The 17,171-nt window shown below is 34.9% G+C and overlaps 1 protein-coding gene across 1 annotated transcript in view; it reads right to left on the bottom strand.

Annotated features, from left to right (window-relative positions):
• Nhlrc2 (NHL repeat containing 2) overlaps positions 1–17,171 on the bottom strand; it is a 57,550-nt gene that overhangs the window by 25,355 nt on the left and 15,024 nt on the right. The window contains exons 3-5 of the mRNA XM_046449713.2: positions 11,941–12,396; positions 9,604–9,725; positions 2,267–2,396 (exon numbers count right to left, since the gene is read on the bottom strand). Coding sequence (XP_046305669.1) covers positions 2,267–2,396; positions 9,604–9,725; positions 11,941–12,396 — 708 coding nt within the window. The remainder of the gene's footprint in view (positions 1–2,266; positions 2,397–9,603; positions 9,726–11,940; positions 12,397–17,171) is intronic.

Raw genomic sequence — 17,171 nt, 5'->3', positions numbered from 1 at the left:
TGCTTGACAATGGAGCCAGCATTTCCTTGGAGATTGATTTGGGTGCCTTCTCACTACAGAGATTGACAACCAGAAATCCTACACCATAAAGTATGATTGAAAAAATTTTAGCCTAGACAAAATTTAAATCCAACTTAGTAAAGCATGCAGGAAAGTACCTTCTGTTTTTAAACAATGTAAAATACATGATACATAGTGAAAGTTGAATTATGGTTCTCAATTCTTCACTTGCCATGGCCTCTTTGTAAGCAAAGTATATATCCTTATTCTCTGACTTTGAACTTGGTTATGTGACTCGTTTTAACAAACGTACGATGTTATAGTAGGTAAATAGGTATGGCATGAACAAAGGCTTAAAATGTGTATAACTGGGCTTACCCTCTTGCACTTCTGCTTTGTTAATAGAAGAATATACCTCAGATAGCTACCGATCCATGGAAGGTGAGCACCACATGGACTAGATTTATACCCAAACATGCTGATCAGCTACACCCCAACTCCATAAGTGAGCAAGAAATAAAGGTTTAGAGCTGCATGTGGTGGCACATGCCTGCAATCTCAGCAACTTGGGAGGCTGAGGCAGGAGGACCCCTAAGTTTGAGATAGGCAAGAGCCTATCTCAAAATAAAATAAAAAGGGCTGGAGGCGTTACTCGGTGGTAGAGCACTTGCCTAACACAACAGAGGCCGTGGGTTTAATTTCTAACACTGCACACAGGAAAAGGAAAAGGAAGAAAGGTTGGTTAGTTTAGGTTTGTGTGAGTCTTGCGATGATTTCTTGGTGGCATTATTGAGGCAATTACTAATAGACAAAGATGATACAAAGTGGCAAAATGCAAACATCAGTAGCTACATTGTTGTATGGACTCCTGGCTGTAAATAACTTTTGGGGGTTAGGGGATGTTATATATTAAGTGCAGAACTTTTTTCTCCCCCTGAGAGATGGAAATTACATGCCAAAGCAGGAATTCTCATTCACTTTAACTATGTTACTGACAGCTACATTTCAGACTGCTTTTCCATCCATAAGATTTATGTTCTGATTTGCCATCTGTAAGATTTATGCTCAGTGTTGTAGCAAAGGCAAGGAGGCAGCGTGATAAATGTTGGCAAGGATTTAACTATGAAATTGTTTAGAATTTTGAATGCATGGTAATAAAATGGAGATGAGTTTTAATTAGTTTATTATAATTTTAAATTCTCTACATATGACGTGTCCCCTTTGGCCTGGGCCTGGGCTGTACTGCTCCACAGTGCTGCCTCCCTTAGAGAATGACAAAACAACTCATTACTGTTTAGAACAAGAATTCCAAAAATGGAATTCTCAAAAATATATTCCATGTCACACTAAGTTAAATATATTACATGTGCATGGTACCAACCCATTCATTTACTTTAATGTTAAAAGCTTTACAAAAGCTAATCACAATGGAAAAATGCCTTTGAATTATAACTAAATTGGCAACATAATAGAAAATTATCTCAAATGTAAAGCAATTCAACAAAGCTAGCATGTACTGACTCTTTGACTATATTAAGACCACATGAACCATTTAGCCTCTCAAATTCCATTTTTAATGGACTCTGCTAACTTCTTTATTTGTTTATCTGATTTTAGACATGTAAATAACCATCTCTGTACCACTCAGGGCCAGTAAAAATAAGTGTACTAATAAGAGGACTCCAGGATTTCTTTGAGTGAATTAATATAGGTGGAAAAGATCATATGAACAATGTTAAGTCTTGTTTATTATCAATATTTGCATATTCAGTAGGGTTAATGTTTTTAATTGCTCAAAAGAAGCTATCATATTTGAATACTGTACAAACTGTTAAAATCTAAAGAAAAAGCAACTCCCTCTTTGCTTTCTTGACTTCTTTTTCAAACTGGAGTTAATAAGGACACTAAGTGATATACTTCATAAATAGTCTCCAAGTTCTGAAACTATAATCCTTTCAGTTTTCTGAGTATTCTTAAACTAAATATGTTAACTGGAAAATGCTAAGATAAAATTTTTAAACTTTAAGTTAGAGGACTATATACTCCATCTTATATATAAAATATAATTGTTGTGTGTAACACTTATACTAGCCTGTATATATTACTGTTGCCTTTGTTGTATACAATTAACTCCAAGTCATAAGTACAAAAGTATAAAATAACCAGCAATACAATCAATCCAAATGAGTATTGCAAGAATATTTTTTTAAACCTTAACTATTATTAAGCAAAGTTTACTCCCACTGAATATTGAAACCACACATACCTGATGTTCCCAAAGCGACATCCCATGGGGAGCTAATGGGTTGCTGCTCTCCTGCTGCTCCTCCTTCTCTGTCTGTTCCCTGAATTCCTATGCCAGCTACAGTGCTCACCTTCTCAGCCTCTAGGTCAATCTGTAAAAATTTAATGGATATGTTACACGTAGCATGCTATCTTTTTTTTTCTTTTGTGATGTCGAGATTTCCAACAGAACACAGACAGTATTTGTAACACAGTGTTTCTGAAAAGGCCAACTGATTATAAGGAACTTTCTATTCAGTATAATCAGTGCCTCTCAGTTCCCTACCTGTCTACCCCCCACTTCACTCCTCCTCTCCCATCCTCATCATGCCTCTGCCAGAACTGGCCTGGACCTCATCTTACCTTGAAAATATTTTAAAAGAAAGTTAAATTTTAAAACACAATCTAGCAAAATGCATGTTTCTTAAAATTAAATGTCTATATTTCAATTTTGCTCGGCACTGATCCAAGAATGAGCCAGCCAATCAGCATTCTCAAGATCCCACAACTAGTATGTCACAGATCTGGGATTTGAATGGATGCAGTCGATGACTCTATTTCTTAAATGAAACAAAAAGAATGTTTTAGGCACTGGGGATTGAACCCAGGGCCTTGTGTTCGAGGCAGGCATTTTACACTGAGCCATACCCCACCATAAAACAAATGTACTCCACTGATTAAAAAAGATACTCTGCTTTCAAATCCCGACACCTTCCCAACATTTTACCACGAATACTTTCAAACACATAGAAAAACTAAATTTTGCAGCAAATATCCATATACCTATCACCTAATTAGATTCTAGTATCAACACTTCACTTACTTGCTTTACCATATATTTTTTCTAGCTATTAATCCATTTCTATTTTTTTGTTGCATTTCAAAGTCAACTGCAAACATCAGCATGATCAGCACTTCATGTGCTTTTGTTTTTCTTTTCCTGAGACAGGGGTCTCACTATGTTGCCCAGGCTGGTCTGGACTCTTAGGTTCAGGTGCTCCTCCTGCCTCAGCGTTCCTAGTATAATCAAGTGCAACCATGCCTGGCTGACCAAATGGCTTTAACTTACATTTCCTTCTTAACTCACAATGTTGAATACCTTCTTCCATGCTTCTAGTCATTCCTTTAACTTCTTAGATTCTGTTCAAATCTTTGGCTCATTTTTTAAAATTGTGCTGTCTTCTATTTCAGTTGTAGGAACCTCTGAATATCATGGATACTAGACCCCTAATAGATGTTTTGTGGGTTTGTTTGTTAATGTTTCTGAAACTCTGTTTTAATTTTTTTAAATGGTAAATTTTAATGAGCAGGTATTTCAAATTTTGATAAAGTTTAATATCATTTTTTATAATTATTATTTTTTGTGTCCTATCTTAAGAAGTCTTTGCCTACTTATAAATCACAAAGATAATCTCAACCATCCTATGGGAGTATTAAATGGCTTGTTATTGTGGGGTTTGTTTGTACGTATTTTTGATACTGGGGATTGAACCAGGTGTGCTTAACCACTGAGCCACATCCCCAGCCTTTTTTATTTTTTAAGAGAGTCTTTCTAAGTTGCTTATGAGGCTGGTGATCCTTCTGCTTCAGCCTCCCAATTCACTGTAGTTTTGATATGCAATTTCTTGCTTAATAAGGATGACAAGTATCTTTTCTGGTGTTTATGGGCCATTTGAGAAATGTTTCAAAAAATTTAGTTTTGTCAGGCACACTGGCATAGCCTATAATCCCAAGGATTTAGGAAGCTGAACAGGAGGATCACAAGTTTGAGGCCAGCCTGAGCAATTTAGAGAAAACGTGTCTCAAAAAAGTAAAAAAGGGCTGGGGATGTAGCTCAGTGGTAGAGCACCCCTGGGTTCTATCCTGAGAGAGAGAGAGAGGGAGAGAAAGAGAGAGAAAGAAAAAAGAAAGAAAACAAACCTGGGTGATATTACAGGAGAGTTCTAACAAATGTTCAAAACCCAGTAATTTCTGTTAGGCAACTTTTACATTTAGGTCTGTGAGACATCTTGAATTGATGTTTGTCTATGTTGTGTTAGAAAAGTATATTCTGTTTTAAAAATTCCATATGGTTATCTAGATGTTCTAGCACCATTTGCTGAAATTATTTTTTCTTTCTGTGTTTGAGTACTTTGATGTTTTTTGAAAATCAAATAACTAGCCAGGCGCAGTAGTACATGCCTGTAATCCCAGAAACTCGGAAGGCTAAGGCAGGGGATCCTAAGTTCAAAGCCAGCCTCAGTAACTGAGCTAGGCCCTCAGCAACTTAGTGAGACCCTAGCTCAAAATAAAAAGGGCAGGGAATGTGGCTCAATGGTTAAGTGCCCCTGGTTTCAATCCCAGGGGTAAAAAAAAAAAAGAAAAGAAAATCAAATAACTGTATACATATGGGGCTACTTACAGCTCTTCCTTCATTTTTCTTGATCTATATCTACCCCTTGTGTAAGAACCTGCCTTTCTTGATGAATGTAGCAATATAGGGAGTTTTCAAATCAGGTAGCATAAGTCTTTAAATTTTGTTATTTTTCAGGATTGGTTTAGACATTATATACCCTTTGTTCTGTGTTTCCATGTAAATTTTGGAATCCACTTGTCAACCCCTACAAAAAAAAGCCTAGTGAAATTTTGATTTGGATTGTACTGGATTTATATATAGATCAGTTTGGAGAGAACAAATATCCTAATATTGAGCCTTCAATATTAATTCTATTAGATACATTCATATAATATCTAACATGGAATTAATTTTCTCAGCAATATATTATAGTTGGAAATACCTCAGTATCCATGGGGGATTGATTCTAGGGCCCACCCAGTACAATAAAATGCCAGGATGCTCAAGTCTTGAATATAAAATGACAGTATTTTTACATAACCTACATATATTCTTCCATATACCTTAAATCATCTCTAGATTACTTATAATACCTAATGTAATAAAAATACTATGTAATAGTTATACAGTATTGTTTAGAGAATAATGACAAGAAAAAAGATTGCACATATTCAGTACAGATGCAATTTTTTTTTTTCCTGAATATTTTCAATCCTTGGTTAGCAGAATATACAGATGCAGAACTTGTGGATAGAGAGGACAGGCTATATACAGGTCTTGCACATATTCTGTTAAATTTATTCTAAGTATTTTATGTTTTTGCTGTTATGTAGATAGAATTTTAAAATTCTAATTTCCGACTGACTGTTACTAGTATATAAAAATAGAGGCCAGCACCATGGTGCACGTCTGTAATTCCAACAGCTCAGGAGGCTGAAGCAGGAGGGTTGCAAGTTCAAAGCCAGCCTCAGCAATTTAATGAGACCCTAAGCAACACAGTGAGAACTTGTCTTTAAAAAAGAAAAAGGCTAGGGATGTAGCTCAGTGGTTAAGTGCCCCTGGGATCAATCTCAGTATCAAAAAAAAAAAAAAAAAAAAAAAAAGAAAGAAAAAGACTTGATCTTTTTATATGGGTTTTATGTTCTATGACTTTCCTAAATTCACATCTTAGTTATAATAGCTACTAATAGATCTCTTAGAATTTTCTGTGTATACATGTCACTGGCAAATAAAGACAATTATTATTCCTCACTTTTTTATACTTCTTATTTCTCTGTCTTGCCTTAATACAATGGCTAGAACTTGCAGTAAAAGTGTTCCCAATACTGAGGGGAAAACATTCACTATTTTGCATTAAGTGAAGCTGGAGGCTTTTTGTAGATGCCCTTTATCATATTAAAGGCATTTATTTCCATTTTCAGCATGTTCATTTCATCATGAATATAGATTAAATGGTTTCAAAGATTTTTCTTCATCTATTAAAACAATCTTAAGGTTGTCATCCTTTCTTCTGTTACTACAGTAAATTTATGTTAGTCTTTTTTGGCAATACCTCTTTGCATTATTTCTCTAGTGTCTGCTCTATAGCTGTCTGAGATTATAGAAAACTCCTCTATTTAACCTTACCAATATGATTACTGAACCTGATCTGTGAAAATATAATAGGCAACTTGGAAAGGGTCCTTGAATAGATCTTGACTTGAGAAATACATCATAGAAATAGACAAGAAAATTAAAAAACTCAATTTATTAAAAAAGAAAATCAGACCTGGGTAATATTACAGGAGAGTTTTAACAAATGTTCAAAACCCAGTAATTCCTGATAGACAAATTATTCCAAAATACAGAAAAATGAAACTAGTTGATTTGATGAGGTTAGTGTGACCTTGATTCTAATATCAGATGAGCAGAGTACTTGAAGTTTTGGAGCCATTTAATTTTGAACATGAATTTTAAAATACTAAATGTAAATCTGAATAATCAAAATCAACTTGATTCCTAAAAAATTAATGTCAAGGTAAGGTTTATCCCAGGAATAAAGATGGCTCAACCTCAAAAGAATCTACCAATTCTTCACATCTACAGACCAAGGACAAAAAAAAAAAAATCATACAATCATTTCAATAAATGTAGTAATAAAACAATTTTCAGCAACTAGGAGTAGAAATTTTTCTAACTTAACAGATATTCTGTTTTTAAAGTTACAGCAAATATTAAACTTTTGGAGAAAATACATACACATTTTAAGATCATGAGCATGACAGGATACCCATTTACTCTGCTAATGCTTAGACACAAAGGAGGTCCTAGACAGCAATATGATAAAAAGGAAGAGAAAGTTTAACAATCAGAAACAATTTGTTTATGTAGACATTTATATGCAAAACATTCAAAAGTTTTTGTTTCATTTTTTTTCACAAATGGACAAGTTGATCCAAAACTTCATATGAAACTACAAATGACCTAGGAGAGGCAAAACAGTCCTGGAAAAGGAAAAGTGGGAGCACTCAGATTTGCTGATATAAAAACACTTAAAGCTATAGCAACAAAAGTGATGTGGTCCTGGCCAAAGGACAGACATACAGGTTGATGGAATAGACTTTAAAGTTCAGAAATAAACCCACCCGTTTATAATCAAGATTTTCAAGAAGGTTACAAAAATTTATTAATGAAGGCAGAATATTCTTTCCAATAAATGATTCTGAAGTAACTGGATAGGCACATACAAAAGAATGAAATGGGGCCAGGGAATATAACTCAGTGGTAGAGCATTTGCAAAATCTGTTAAATCTACTAAAAACTTAGTGAATTGTATGCTTAACTGGTGAGTTTCATGATACATAAAATATGACAAAATAGCATCATTTAAGATAGCTATCCACATAAAACACTGTTTTACAAGGTCACATGTAAGTACAAAAGACATGCACTAAATGTATCAGACTGCTGCCTACAGACTTGTTCACATAGGGAATGGCAGTTGGAGTGGAGAATAGGGATGTAGGAAATTTTCAAGTTAATATATGTTCTAGACCAAACAAGGTTCTGCTTGGAACAATGATGTTCATGTGTGTGAAAATAGGACTATGATCAATTTAATCTTCTGCAAATGAGGTCTTAAAAACAATGTAATAAATATTCTTAAAAAGGAAGGGAAGAAGTAATTTTGCTACCTATTTTTACAGACACTACACTAAGTCATATAACAGAGAAAAGTTTAGAAAGCCTAACTTTGTTGTGATTATGTTACTTAAATGCATAAGCATTTGAAATGCAACACCATGGTCAATCCTCCAAAACCTACTAAGTTATAAAGCAGAAGGATGGAGCACACTTCAAAAAGAACAAGTCCTCTGGATTTCTGGGCTAGCCCTCTTGCTACTTCAATGGATGGCTAATGTCCATGACATTCTGGAGAATTACAGAAACATACAACCCCCAACACAAAAAGGAGGAAGAAATATTGATCTCTAAGGACTCAATAATAGAAAACCACTTTTCTACAAAGTAGGTATCATGGAAACATCAGTCCCATGAGAAGCTCTGCCTAAAAAGGTTCTTCAGCAGTAAGTTTAGAAACATTACACGACTATGCCACCACTAACATACTCAGCAATATATTATCATATTTGAGAAGACAACCTCCAAGAGTTTCAAAAATTATATCTATTTTATTAATCCCTAAAATCCTTTTCTCACATAATATCTTCTTTTATTAATAGGAATATATATATATATTTTTTAAAAATGCTTCATTAGGCAGATGTTATTTGTTCATAAATTAACAAATGTCTACTGAACACCTTCCATTGACCAGGCCCTGTTCTAGGTGCTAGAATTTCAACAGGAAATTCAACAGGGTGTGGTTCAGTGGTAGAAGACCTGCCTAGCATGCACAAGATCATGGGTTGCATCCCTAGAACACCCCCAAAAAATAAATAAAAGAAAGAAAACCTATTTCTTGTCTCCATGGAGATTAACACTGCAGAAGATAATATTATATATTCTATACATGTATCTGCAATTACCTAATAATATTATTGAATAAATGAGGACAAATGTCAACCCTGAAAGAAGTAGTGACTAAAGCAAGAAAGTTCCTCAAACAATATGTTCATCTAGCAGGATGGGTCAGAGTAACTTAGTTACTTATCATCCAAACAGATGGCAACTTAAAGATCAGGAATTATAGCCCAAATAACTACAGGTAGGGAACATTTAAAGGAAGTGGGTATGTCCAAAATGGAATATGACAGTCCCATCATTCATGTGACTAATTTGAAAAAAAAAAAAAGAATACCCGCAAAACATTATGTATTTATATGGTATGAATCCCTTTGTTTTTTTAAAAGTTCTCTATAGAAATAATCTTTTAAGTATAAATTTATTTGTATATGAGTAGCAAATTTCTGAAAAGATACAATTTTTAACTGTGGTTGGTCACCTCTAAGGAACTGGAGTTGATAAACAGTAAACTTTTTTATTAACTAATTTTTTCTTTCTGTATTAATAATTTTTTAAAAATGAAGAACACATATTACTTTTAATGAGATGAAATAAATTTTAAAACTAATTGATCAGTGAGTGTTACCAGCCAACAAGTTCAGAGCTGAGGAGAGGCAGGAGTGGTAGGACTTTTTTCCCCCCTAGATTGGAGAAAATTTAACTGGAAAGGACAAAGGATCATTGTGTGAACTAGTGGTTAGGAGAAAACCTCATAATGAGAGCTTTTGGGTAATCAGGCATGTAACTTTCAAACAAAGGATAAACAAAGAATTTATTGGGTTCTTCTTCTGTGGCAACTATAAACTGACACAAATAAAAACAAAATACTTAAGAATAAAACTAAAGCAAGTACCCCTGAAAAGGTGGAATAAAGATGATCTGATATGCTTAAACATCACCCTTCAACCTTGAACATTTAATGTAGTAAATAAATATAAGCTTTTCTGATCAGAAGTAGTAAAACTTAAAATGGAAATTACCTTCCTTATGAGGTGGTTTTCAGTGTCTGCCACGTATATGACATTATTCTTCATGACTACACCCTGTGGGGAGTTAAAAGTTGCCTCTGAAAATATTCCATCTTTTCTTCCAGGGTTAGGTCCTAAAAGACAAGACATAACTCATAAGATAAAATTTTCTGACTAAGAAGTAATTTCAAAGTAAAACCAACAAAAATGAAAATAAAAATTTATATTTAATGCTGAGATTTTAAAATAAACAACATGATACTTCTTCCTTCAAAATGAAAATGTTTCCCAAGGTATCTATTTTTCTCAAGAGTGAGTATTGGTAATAACAGGGCTTTTGATGTAATAGTTACTAGTGAACTTCAGCAACACAGAAGAAACAAATTTTAAAAGCACTTTAATTACTTATTAACTTTCTAAACTAAAAAGTTAAAAATAATTTTAACCTTTCAACAGCTAGCTGAATTATTTTCAACAAAATAATAAGATAAACTCCTTTATAATAAAGTGAAAATTATGCACCTCTTCCCTGGAAAAGCACACATACCACTGTCTCAAACAGTGCAACAGCCTCAGCTGAGTCCTTGCTCTCTGTTTTATCTCATCATGAATTTAGGCCTATAACATCTCATCCATACTTGAAGATTCTGGTCCAAAGGCCTACTCAGACTTTACAAGGGATGGAAGAGTTCCAAGGGTGGGGAATATAAGATGATAAAACACAGTTGCTATTTCTGTGTCCTGGGGAAAAGCAATTCAAAGTCTTTAAGTCAGCAGCCAGAAACTGCTCTGCAGAACTCCACTTTGCTAGATGTGAGATAGGTAGGAAATGACCTGAGGAGTCTACACACATGGCTTAAATCCCAGCTTTGCCCCTTCCTAGCTGATGGTATGGGCAAGTTCTGTGCCTCAGCTTTTCTTCTATAAAATGGAATTAATAGTACCTAACCTACAGCATTGCAAGAATAAAAATAAATTAATGCAGGTATTATGCTTAGAATAATGTCAGCCATACAATATAACTAATGACACTACTGTTGTTGATGTTGATAAGAGTTCCCAGGGAAAAAAGCACGTGGTGGGGGAATTGTGTAGTCACTTTAAATTGGAAAATACTGTGTACTGCAGTCCCCTTTTGGATATTCGAGAAACATTAACAGAGTAAGATACAAGGTGTCAGATGACTCACAAAAATTTGTTAAATCATATATTAGTGCTTCCTGAGTGTATTTGACCAAATAATTATTTTTAAAATATTAAAGAATAACTATTAATATATCATCAGATAGCATTATTCTTAGAAATATTTGGGAAATATAGCTTTCGGGTGGTTTCCTTATTAGCATGCTAAGAAAATGGTAGAATCTATTAAAAACTCCTTTATATCATTTTAGCTATAAAAGACAAAAGAATTCTCATAAATGCTTGGTTTACACAAAAATACTAAGTAGCCAAAACAAAACATAACACATACTCAAATAAAAACACTAAACAAAAGACATCACTACTTCAAGAGGTAAGGCAGTACCTTGGCAACCTGGGAACAGCATGATGGCTCAGGAATAGGCCTGGCTGACCTGTGCTTCGGGTGCTCCTACCCTATGTCTAAGGCCGCATGTGTTGCGCATCTTGATTCATGACCCAAAGACATGAATCACTTTTCTCTTTGACTAATATGTTGTTACATTTCAGTTCAGCCTTGGATAAGCAGAATTAGTAAGGATGTACTTAGATTTTATTAATTATGTACATGTTAAACAAGAGGCTTTATTTATTTTTTTTAAACGTAAGGCCAGGAAGATATAGAACAAAATGATTTATGCTTAAATGATTCTTTATTTTGCTACATTCAAAGGGATCCAGAAGTATGCTTAAGTTCTTATGGGAAAAAGGAGAGAAAAATAAAATTACGTACAAATCCTGGCTTATTAATTTTAAAATCTAAATGTCAGGTTCTTAAGGCACTGTCCTGGTCTTCAAGAAGATTTTGTTGGAAAATAAGATATAATACTTCTATTTAAGATGTTAGAGGTCCAAAATATATGTATTTTCATAAGTAAGTGTACAGTTTATTAAAAACAAGACAGGATATATAATTATACTGAAAGGATACATAACTTAATGATTTCCTGCTTTGACAAGACTTTTTTGGATATTTTTGTTTGCTTTTTGAAGAAGTAAGATTAATTCATATACATTAAATAATAATAATTTTGTAATGTAGTTAGAAGTTAATGTGTTGTCTTTCTACAGTTTGCTATTAATTATAAATTTCAATTTTAATATATTTACCTGAGTTATTTTAAACTACAAAACATATTATATAGCATTATTAAAAGGAAACTTTACCTCCAATACTGTACTGAATTTGTCCATTCTTACAAATGACCAAAATTCTATGATGTCCAGTATCTGCTACTGCCAGTCTATTAGTAGCATGGTCCACCGTTATTTTGCCAGGAAACAGCAATGGTGAAGGTGGCAAAGAATCTTTATAGAGCTTTATTCCAATTTTATTATCTCTGATTTGTCCCCTTTCTTTGTAATATTTTAAAGCTATTGAAGTGTATAAAAATAATTTATCTTTGTGTCCCTCTCCAATCAAAGAAAATAACATATTTCCGCGGGGCCCAAGGATGACAAGAGTGGGCCAGCAGGAAACTTCTAGCTCTTGCCAAAGGCAGGCATCTGCATCATTGACCACAGGGTGGGTGATGTTGTATCGGAGAACAGCACTCTTAATGTTGTCCAGGACTTTTTCATTTGGAAACTTAGCTGAGTGGACACCAACAATCAGAAGACCATCTGAAAGACGGAAAGCATACAAGAAATATTATGAAGTATTACACAGCATCATCTATACATTAGACTTCAGGTCATTAAAAGGTATAAACAGTTGATAAATTTAAAAAAAAAATACAACTATAGTATCTTTAATGGCATAGAACACACATATAAAAAATTAACAAATTTTTTATTATTTGGAGCTGTAGCACAGTGGTAGAGCGTTTGCCTAGCACATGTGAGGTATGGGTTCAATCCTCAGCAGCACCACATATAAAAATAAATAAATAAAATAAAGGTATTGTTATGGCAGTATGTATAAACGTGGCTGTATAACCAATGTGATCCTGCAATTTGTACACGTGGGGAAAAATAAGAATTCATACTGCGTTTGAATCAAATGTATGATATATGATATGTCAAGATCATTGTAATGTTCTGAGCAACTAATAAAAAAAAATAAAGGTATTGTGTCCATCTACAACTAAAAAAATATATTTTAAAAAATTAACATATTTTGCTGGGTGTAGTGATGCATGCCTGTAATCCCAGGGAACTGGGAGGCTGAAGCAGAAGGATCACAGTTTGAGACCAGCCTCAGTAACTTAGCAAGCAAGACCCTGTCTCAAAATAAATAAGGACTAAGGATGCAGCTCAGTGGTAAAACACCCCATTTTAAAAAAAAAATTTCATGATAATCTTTATTTCTATATAAAAACACACGTGATCAGGGGCTGAGGTTGTGGCTCAGTGGTAAGAGCGCACACCTAGCATGTGTGAGGCACTGGGTTCAATCCTCAGCACCACATAAAAATAAATAAAGGCATTGTGTCCAACTTAAAAAAAGACTAAAACAAAAAAAAAAAAACGTGATCAAATTCATGGGCTATTGTAGTATTAAAATTTTTCATGCCTATTGGCTGGATAAAAGCTTTTAAAAAATAGTATTTGTTTAATGAAAATACTATTTGAAATAAGTTCACTGAATGGGCTTAATGGCAATAAAATGACAGAGGAAAAAGTCAAAGAACCTAAGATAGTTCAACAGAAGTGATCCAACCGAAAGAATGCAGAGAAAGAAGACTGAATAAAAAGAAACAGTACCTCGGAGATCTGTGGAACAGGTTAGAAGACATAAAATGTAACTAGAATCCCAGAAGAAGAGGAGAAAGAGACTGGGGAAGAATATCTAACTAAATAATAAACTTCTAAAATTTGGCCAAAGATATAAATTTACTGAATTTAATGTCAGCAAACAACAAAAAAGACAAATTACAAGAAAGTCCTGCCTCGGTACATCACAAACAAATGGCTGAAAACAAATGATTAAATACATCTCAAAAGCAGATATTAAATAAAGATACATGAGGAATGGTTGCCAGAGAGCTGGATGTAGGGAAAGAAATGGGAAGGGCTGAATACTTCTTGCCCTGGGCAACTTAATTCACCTCTCTATTGATCGGTTTTTGCAAATGAGGGAACTATCACTAACTGCTTCCTAGGTCAGGCAGATTAAAAGAGTCTGTGTAAGGCATTTAGAATAGTGCCAAGTATACAATAAAATCTCAAAGAACTTAGCTATTATTATTTTTTAAAGTTGTAAGTATAAAGATAACCAAACAAACTTCTCAAATCATCAAAATAAATTAATAACACACGATGTTGGGAAACACAGCAATACTTACTATGTGTCGGAACTGTGTTGTTGTGTTTACGAGGTCATGCCCATAATATGTGTATTGGGTTATACACATAATGGCACAATGCTTTTAGACAATAATCATAGGAATCAATATGAATGGGTTCAACTCATTTATTAAAAGAAAAAAGTTTTATACACACTGAATATAAGAGATACATCTAAAATAAAGTGAATCAGAAAGGCTACAAATAAGGGATAGGCAAAGGTAGAGCAGGCAATAATGAACACAGGGGAATACGGCATTACGTCTTCTCTGACTCCTGGGCCAGTAGAGCGTTCAGCTCCCTGACAAAGGAACCTGATTCTGCTTTCACCTCATTAAATAAATTGGAAGCCTATGAAAGTATTTCTATATAAAAACACATGTGATCAAATTCATGGGCTATTGCAGGATAGCCCAATTCCAAATTGTCTTTGTTCTTCCCTACTTCAAACCCATCCTTCCTTTTCAACTGCCTGGCATCTTCAAGCTGAGTTGCTGCACACAAAAGCAACAGCCTCATGCAGAGGTCCACACTTACGTACGCTCAATAAATCCCTGTTTTTCATTACTCCTAATGGCTCTGCTTCTCTTATCAAACCATGACTAATACTAAAACCCTACATCCTTGTTTTGGTCCTACCTCTACTATTACGTGTATGAAATCTTCAGCTACCCACAGGCAGTTTCCCTATCATCCCTAGTTGGATGAAGCTCTCCCTAAGGTATATTTACCAGGAAGGACACATGAGCACGATATTCTGAGTTCTTGGACACTCAAACTGTTTTTCACAGCTTTGACTGATGCTTTAAGACACGGTTGGATACAGTATCCTTGGCTTTCTCCTGAAATGCTTGCTTGTATCCTGTTTGTGAAAAGTCTGACAAGTCTTGATAACATGTCTTCTTTGCAAGTCATCTTTTTGTCCCAGGTCTTGAGTTTTTTTTATTTTTCTTTCTTTCAATAGTTTTATTGGGATACTGCTTGAACTGTTTTGGGTCAATTTTCCCTTGTACCTGGTAGGAGCCCTCAATACGTAGATTCAAGTTTTCTTTCATTCACACTAAGTTTTCTTAAATTCTAATTTTAGTTATTACACTGGTTCTGGCCAGTTGTCTTGATTTTCTTGAGTATCTCCAAGTAGTCTTATGTTGGACCTCCTTTGTCCACCTACCAATTCAATCATTTTTTTTTCTAAATCTTTGAACTTTTTTGTTTAGTTCATTTTCCGTCTCCAGGCTTTCTTTTTCCCCTTCTTTACTTAAATATCCCTTAGTACATTTTTATATGAATTATTGTACCTTGAGTGCCTTATAATTTAGTTTTCAATTGTAATATAATTTTGAACTTTTCCTTCCTTTTCTTTCCTGATCTCAATCAACACACATTTCTTCTTTTTCTGTCTTTTTCTTAGTTTTTCAATTTCTGAATCCAGTTGTTTTTTCATTATTCCTAAATGCTGTTTGAGGATATTTAATTCAGTATGGAGGAAGTGTTATAGTTTTTGTCAATTTTGTGATTGGTAAAGTGAGACTTTGCTTCAACATTTCAACTCTGAATTGCATTCTCAGCTTTCCCCGGTTCTATACGGATGTGATCTGCGTTTCCTATTCCTCTTCATTTTGTGGGCAGGTTCCCAGCTTGAGAGTGCCCTCTTCTGACAGTTCCTTTTTTTCTGTGAGGTTTTATTGATGGATAGCATCTCTGAAGGGAGGAGTGTGTCTTTCTCTTTTGTTTCTGCTAGATCCTAAACTTTTCCCTCTTATTTCCTTCTTCTCCTTCAGCTGCCCATTTCAAGGGATGGCAAATCTGCAACATATGGAATTTTCTCCCCAAAGCAATGCTCCTCCCATGGAAGAAATGCTTCCATCCTAGCCCTGTATTCTTTTTTGTTTTTTGTGGTGCTGGGTATTGAACCCAGGGCCTTACGCATGCAAGGCAAGTATTCTACCAACTGAGCTATAGCCTAGCCCCTGCCTGTATTCTTTCAGAGCTGGTAATACATTCAAATCTGTGTTGAATCTGGGCACTTTATACTGGAGTTTCTCTTTCTGGGGGTGAGGAGGTTATTCTGTTTTTGCTTTGTTTGCCTGAGACCTTTAATCCACTTATTTTTTCTTGAGGAGTCTTTTAATCCTCTGTCCCTGTTCTTAGCACCTGCAGGCTTGTAGCAGCAGGACCTTTCCTGGTATTTAGTTTATTTCCCAACTTACATGTGATGTGAAGGCCATGATATTCTGTCTCCTAGTATTATAAACTGCAGGGTCAGATATTGTTTTATTTGCTCTCCTTGTCGTTTTTATGTTTGGGGAGGGTAGGGAAGGAGAGTGGAAAGGTTTAAAATTAGGTGGCCACCATTCTCCAAACCTGGAAGTAGCACTGACAGATTATTGTTTAAAGTATGTTTTAGCTTTTATATTGCTCACTGATTAAATAAATGTAATTGAGTTCTAAAACCAGTCCCTTACTTAATGGAGAAATGTAAGCAGTATTTTTCTTTCTCTTTTCAGTACTGGGGATTAAACTCAGGGGCACCACTGAGCCACCCCAGCCCTTTTTTTATATTTTACTTAGAGGCAGCAACTCGCTGAGTCACTTAGGGCCTCCCTAAGTTGCTGAGGCTTATACATATTACATATCTGCAACAATTACTATCCATCACAATCCACTGTACATTTTCCTACTAATCAATATACCTCAACATTTCCTGAGGGTGTTCACTAGGTGAAGAGAGTGAAGGAGATTCCAGGGAGGAAAGTCAGCACATGCAAAGAGGTCACAAGGAAGAAGAGACAGAAGTGGCCAAGCAGAAAACAAAAGGTGAGCAAGGGATGGATGAGAATAAGGAGAGAGGGTCAACCTTAAAGTCAAAAAGGATTAGATCTTCAGCCTCAGGGCAATGGAAGTCATTTGGGGATGAAATCCAAGTCTCAAAGGCTCTCCCAACAAAACCAAAGGCTGAGGTTGTAGCTCAGTGGTAGAGCGCTTGCCTAGCACGTGAGGGACTACAGATCTGCTATATCCACTCTTGTCCACTACTGACTTATCTACCCAGGAGTCAGACTGAACTTCTAAAAAATGCGAATCTGATTATGCCCGCCCCCCTGAGAGAA

The sequence above is a fragment of the Marmota monax genome, unplaced genomic scaffold, assembly GCF_021218885.2.
Source record: "Marmota monax isolate L192 unplaced genomic scaffold, Marmota_monax_Labrador192_F-V1.1 WCK01_AAM20220418_F8-fsc00004, whole genome shotgun sequence".
Taxonomy (NCBI): Eukaryota; Metazoa; Chordata; class Mammalia; order Rodentia; family Sciuridae; genus Marmota; species Marmota monax.
Note: the sequence above shows the minus strand (reverse complement) of the source record. Positions and strands in the feature narration are given on the sequence as shown.